Here is a 6,643-nt window from a genome sequence, read left to right as displayed (position 1 = left end):
CGATAAGGGGTCTTAGAGATAGGTGACGTCCCCGGTAATAGGTCAATCTTAAACTCTATCTCTCTTTCCGGAGGTAAAGTTACTAATTCATCAGGAAATACATCCGGATAGTCACTCACTGCAGACACATCTTCAACCCTCAACTTATTAGTGGGAGTATTTATAAGAAAAGCTAGGAACCCATGTGCCCCTCTATGCAGTAGTTTCCTAACCCGAATACCCGAAATCAATGCAGATGAGGCTAAACTACCCCTTACATCTAGCCTTAAGGTCGCCTCTCCCGATACGAAATTCCACTACTTTCCTTTTACAGTCAAGTTGTGCATCGTATTTAACTAACCAGTCTATACCCAATATAACGTCGTACCCCTTAATAGCTAAATTTATAAGATTCCCCAATAGCTTCCTCTCTCCTACCCAAATTTCACAATTAGCATACATCATACCAGTAATCAAACGTTGATTCCCCGTAGGAGTACTAACTTCTAAGTCATAAGGCAAGTTAACAGGTTTTATATCAATGCCGCACATAAAATCGGGGTTAACAAAGGAATGGGTAGCACCGGGGTCTATCAAAATCCTGGCTAAACGATGGAAAACAGGGATCGTACCTTCTACGACCCTAGAAGAATCAGGGACTTGATGTTGCTCAAGGGAGTATACCCGAGCTGGCACCTTCGGCTTTGTCCCTTCCATCTTGGACTGCCCCGAGTTGGCTTTCGACGATTGGGTGGTTACTCTCGCCTCCCGAGGTAACACCGGGCAGTTGGCTATTTGATGCTCCGCACTCCTACAACGTAAGCATTTTCTTTCTTTCCTCCAACAGTTGTCCTCGGTGTGATTTGGTTTCCCACAAAATCCACAAGGTCCACGAGAAACCGAGGTTGAACTTCCCTGTGAGGCACTTCTCTGTGGGCCCCGTCCATTGGGACCACCCCTCGGCGGAGTCCCTCGTGCCATCCCCGGTAGCCTTCCTCCTCCGGCTCCCCTTCCAAACTTGGGAGGGGTACCTTTATCCCCTTGGGTCGAACTACTCGCAGAGAATCCCCGTTTTTTCACCTGAAAATTCCTCACTTGAAGCCTTGCATTTTCTACACTCTTTCCCACCAATCCGCCGATGCCCTAAGTCGCAAAGCTCAAATCGCGAGTCTAATGATCAAAGAGTGGGAATTGTTAGACTCCGTGTGTGAATGGAAACCCTGCCCTGAGAGCCATAAGGTGATTTTTGGCAATATTAAAGTGACTTCTACCTTCTTGGAAAGGATTAAAGAAGCTCAAAAAGAAGATGCACTGGTACAGAAATGGGGAGAGAAAGTAGGAAAAGGAGAAATCACTGATTTCAATTTTGGTCCTGAGGGTATTTTAAAATACCGAAACCGAATAGTGGTGCCGAAGGATGAATCGTTGAAAACGGAGATTCTAGAGGAAGCTCATCGATCCAAGTATACAATCCATCCGGGTAGTAGTAAGATGTATCAAGACCTGAAAGGAAATTATTGGTGGGACAATATGAAGAAGGAAATTGCTCTGTACGTGCAAAAATGTCTCGTTTGCCAACAAGTTAAAGCAGAGCATCAAAAACCATCGGGCTTGTTACAACCCCTTGAGATACCTGAATGGAAGTGGGAAAACATCACCATGGACTTCGTTTCAGGTTTGCCGCGAACGCAACGAGGACACGATGCCGTTTGGGTAATCGTCGACCGGTTAACCAAATCGGCTCACTTCCTGCCGGTAAACATGAAGCATTCCATGGACAAGTTGGCCCAGCTGTACATGGACGAGATCGTAAGGCTACACGGCGTTCCAGTCAGTATCGTCTCCGATCGAGATCCACGGTTCGTATCTCGGTTTTGGCAAAAGTTCCAAGAAACCCTGGGGACGAAACTCAACTTGAGCACGACCTATCACCCTCAGACGGATGGACAATCGGAACGAACCATTCAAACTCTCGAGGACATGCTACGAACTTGCATTCTGGATTTTGGAGGCAACTGGGGTCAACACATGACCTTAGTAGAGTTTGCATACAACAATAGCTACCATTCGTCGATTCAAATGGCTCCATATGAAGCACTATATGGATGAAAATGCCGATCACCAATTTACTGGGATGAAGTTGGCGAGAGGAAGGCATTAGATCCAACCACTATTCCTTGGATGGAGGAAGCTCGAGAAAAGGTCAAGTTGATACGGCAACGACTCCAAACAGCTCAAAGCCGACAAAAGAGCTACGCAGACAATAGAAGGAAAGATTTGGAGTTCGAGGTTGGAGACCATGTATTTCTTAAAGTCACCCCTTTACGGAGTGTCACGGCAGGCAAAGGAAAGAAGCTTCAACCGAGGTTTGTCGGACCTTACAAGATCTTGCAGAGGATAGGTGCGGTAGCGTATAGACTAGAACTGCCGTCAAGTCTCTCGAGAATTCACGACGTTTTCCACGTTTCAATGCTCAAGAAGTACTATCCCGACCCCTCCCATGTCTTACAACCAGAGGAGATCGACGTGGACGAATCGCTTGCTTACGAAGAAAAACCTGTCCAAGTGCTTGACCGAAAAGTCAAAGAGCTAAGAAACAAGCAGATTCCATTGGTGAAGATACTGTGGAGAAACCATGGGGTAGAGGAAGCTACCTGGGAAGTGGAAGAAGAAATGCGAACGAAATACCCTAACCTTTTCGTGAGTTAAGGTGAGAAATTTCCGAAATTCGGGGGAGAGAGTGTGAAACCCGTAATTTATTATTTTCTAGGTTTTAGGATTTTCATGGCTTGTTTTCTGCATTTTCGTGATTAGAAACATTTCGAGATAATTTTAAGGAGCAGATATAGGTTTTAGATGATTTTTCTAGTATCAAATAGATTTTGAGAAATTAAGAGCGTATACCGGACGTGGGACCCACTAGTGCGAGAAGTTCGGAAAAATTCGGCCAACTAGGTTAAGTTTTGAATACTGGAATTAATTTACCGGGTGTTAAGAGATAAGTAGAGGGTGCTAAGTGGATTGGTATAAGAGAGACAAGTTAGGTAAGTATTTAATAAAAGGTGACAAGTGTCACCATTTGAGTGGGTTTACCTTTAAGACCACTATTCATGGTCTTACCAATTTACTAAATAAATCAAAAAACAACCAAAATTTCTCCATTTTGCTCTTCATTGTGGCCGGCTCTTTCTCTCAAAAAGAAAGGAAGAAACTCTTCAAGTTTTGCTTCCATTTAGCTCAAATCCATCCAACCAACCATTGAAACTTGAACTTACTCCATAAAACCTCTTCAATTAGTGTTAGTGAGTTGATTGGTGGAGTGATTTGGAAAGCTAAGAGGACCTATTGCTCCCTCTCTCTTGTTTCTAAGGTGAGTTGAGAAGAACCATTCTCCTCCCTCTAATGATGCTTAAGTTGTGATTAGTGGTAGTATAAGGTGCAATATTATGGATTATTTCTTGATTTGTGGTTGAATTTTATTATTTTTGTGAAGTTTTCTATTTTTTTGATTTTTCTGTTTTAATATGAACATGATTGTGTGGCTATCTATGATGATTGGAAATGGTATATAATGACTTTAGGAGGTGGAAAAAGTGGATAATTGCAACCAATTTCTGGTTTGGAAGAAATTTTGGAAAGTTAGGGTTTGGTTAAGGAACATTCTGCCTGAATTTATAACTCCTAGTTAGAGGCCGAATTGGCCTTGGCTTAAAGCATGAAAGTTGTAGGGAATGACATTTTAGAGGTGCCTACAAAATTTCAGGTCAATCGGAGTAGTGTAGAATGAGAAAAGTCGAAATTACTATTGTTGTTCTGGTTTTACCCGAATGTAAGAATTGCGCCTGTAATTGGTTGTTTTGGCTGGAATTGCTTCCGAATTGGTTGTTGAGGACTTCTGATGAACTGTAGCCCTGTTTCTTAGCTTTCAGCTGGTTTTGGAATTCTGGATTTGGACTTGGAGAGCCTGAGTTATGATGTTTCCGCTAGAATGCGTTCTGTGAATCTGTTTTACGGTTTTGGTGTAGTATCTTGCATTTTTGACATGGTTGCACTCAAAACTGGGTTGAGTGACCTTCTGTGATGTTGTAGCCCTATCTTTTAGCTTCGAATCGGTGTATCGTACACCTTTATCCGGTAATCGTAGTGCCTTTGGTGCCATTACCGCAAAAAGAGATCAAAAACTGTTTTTTCAGGGCCAAAGCTAATTGCATTTCCGCATTTTCTGGTTTCTTCTAATGTTTGTATATGCTTATGTTGGGGTTGTATTTGGCATTGGTTTATGACTCGTTATCGAGTCTCATTGTACTTGTTTGCATGTTTTAGGGCGTGACGTTGGTGCACAACGTTCTTTTGACGGAAGTGCATGAAACCACATTTGCGAGCTTGGTGAGTGTACTACTCACTTGTGTGTTAATATATGACTTTGATACTTGAACTTGGTGCTTTGAATGTTAATTGCTTGAAGTGAAAGTGTACTTTATCACTCTCACTATGTGCCTTATATCCTTGTTATCATGTGATTGGAATGTTACACGAAGTGTTACTTGAAATAAAAATACATGACTTGGTGTCGTTTGGACGAGTATCCAACGACTACAATTGTTATCAATGAGCTCAACCCCATTGGTAGTTGATTGAATCGAGCCGGCGAGGGCTTGGTCGTGCCAATTGATGTGCCTTGGGAAAGTGTTATGGAATCTTGTAGTATGAGAGACTCTCGATTCCGGTTTACTCGAGTAATACCAAAGTGCAAGTGTTTGGATTTCGGGCCCGGTAGGGGTATGTTGGGTGGAAGGAGTGGAAGTAAAGTGGAGTCTACGGTTGGTTACTTTTGAAATTGACGGAGAGTCAATGAAGTTCGATCAAGAAATGCAAACGAGGGAAAAAGGGCTCTTGAGAGCCACCCGTATCCTTTTATCACTACATGTGATTTGTGTCCTTGCTTACTTTTAATGTATTGAATGAGAAGCTTGATGCTTATATGCACTTGGGTGCTTGAGTGATAGTATCTCACTGGGCAAATAGCTCACCCCGTTCCTTTTGTTTTCCTTACAGGAATCTGTCTGCTTTTGGAATGACTTTTGAATTGGTTGCCGAATGAACTAGATGACTATAGTTTTTGGACATGTATAGCTTATGAATTGAACCTTAAATGTGCCTTTGAGGCCGTTTTCACTTTTCATTTGGCAATCGTACATGTATTAACTTTTGAGTGACTTTCATATGCCATTTTGGCTTGTAAACGCTAAATGTTACGTTGTATATGTATTTTTTATGTTTGGTTGCGGTTGCGGACAGGTTCGGTTTCCAAACGACAAAAGAAAAAATTTTGGCGAGGATTGCCTGGCCTGAATCCGGCCAGGAATCCGGCCAGAAACTGGCCGGATTGTCGGCCGGATTGCCTGGGGAAAATTTGAATCCGAGCTGTTAGCTACTGAACAGTATCCGGCTAAGAATCTGGCCGGTAATCCGGCCGATTCCACTGTTCCAGGCACTATTCATCGTTTTCGTTTTTTTTATTTTTTTTATTTTGTACTTGTGGCTTGTCCGAGCGCGCTTTTACTTTCCCGAAACGTTTTAGATCGCGTGTAACTGCCCGTCAGTCCTGGCGAGAGCTGGGCAGGCAGTCCGCTAAACCCTTTGGTTCGCCTTAGGGGAAGGTGGGGCTGTCACAATTAGCAAGTCATGGGGCATTTACAAAAATATAGCACACAGGTGCCACAAAAGTACATTTAGTCATGCACGTCAAAAGTAGACTCAAATGTCTCAAAAATAGGTCACACAGTTAAGCAAAATACAATAGCCTTTGAACTAGCACCACCCCAGCTATTTCTAACTACAAAAGTCAAAATATTTATCACTCCAAGTCTAATCCTCAGTAGGACTGTCAGGCGGGACCTCCTCCTCTGGGTCCTCCTCCGGATTCTCCTCGAAAGGCTCTTCCTCAGGAGTGTCCTCAGGAACCGGGCTTTGAACAGCGTCCATCACCTCCTCGATCAACATAGTGGTGTCAGCTAGAATCCCAGCGGCCTGATCCCGGACCTCCTCGACTACCCTAGCGAGTCGAACCCTAGTCCTTTGAAACTCATCACGAGCGGCCTCAGTCCTAGCCAGCTCGTCTACCATCGTCCCCTCTAGCTCCATAATCCTAGCACCCTGAGCATCCACCATAGCGCCCAGCTCCTCGATCTCCTAGAGTAAGGCTCTGTTAGAATTCACCAACTGCCGTCGCTCATCATCAATGGACAATACGAGGTCGTTAGGATAAGCATACGTCGCCCTACAGGGACAACGGGAAAATCTAGAGAAAGGCGAGAATCGAATGTGAGCTCCTCCACCAAGTGCTCGATAGTAGATTGGCCTAAGAGGCTCCACGTGACCATTAGCATGCCCATTACCATTAGCAGCATGACTCCCATTTTTGTTCTCCATCTCTACAAAATAACCACAAATTCTAGGTTAGAAACTTAAAGTCACGAATTAGCTCAAATATCAACTTAAGGTCTAACTAAGTTATTTCGTTCCTATTTTCAAGGGTAAAGTCTCTAATACATCTTCCAAATAGATCTCTAAACCTAGCGCTCTGATACCAACTGTGACGTCCCCACTTCTCCCTAGGGCGAATCCAAGGGTATCCGTGGAATGTCTGTTTAGCTCTCACCAG

At 43.5% G+C, this 6,643-nt stretch overlaps 1 protein-coding gene across 1 annotated transcript; it reads right to left on the bottom strand.

The window, feature by feature from the left end:
- Positions 1-246: 246 nt before the first annotated feature.
- LOC113754947 lies at positions 247-960 on the bottom strand. Its single transcript, XM_027299111.1, has one exon. The coding sequence runs from the start codon at positions 958-960 to the stop codon at positions 247-249; it is 714 nt and encodes a 237-aa protein (XP_027154912.1).
- Positions 961-6,643: the final 5,683 nt, after the last annotated feature.

The sequence above is a fragment of the Coffea eugenioides genome, unplaced genomic scaffold, assembly GCF_003713205.1.
Source record: "Coffea eugenioides isolate CCC68of unplaced genomic scaffold, Ceug_1.0 ScVebR1_112;HRSCAF=489, whole genome shotgun sequence".
Lineage (NCBI taxonomy): Eukaryota > Viridiplantae > Streptophyta > Magnoliopsida > Gentianales > Rubiaceae > Coffea > Coffea eugenioides.
The sequence above is the reverse complement of the archived record's forward strand: the minus strand, read 5'-3'. Positions and strand labels throughout refer to the sequence as shown.

Bases quoted from the DNA above. Each gene is read 5' to 3' on its own strand.
- LOC113754947 (XM_027299111.1), bottom strand. From the start codon at position 960: ATGGCACGAGGGACTCCGCCGAGGGGTGGTCCCAATGGACGGGGCCCA.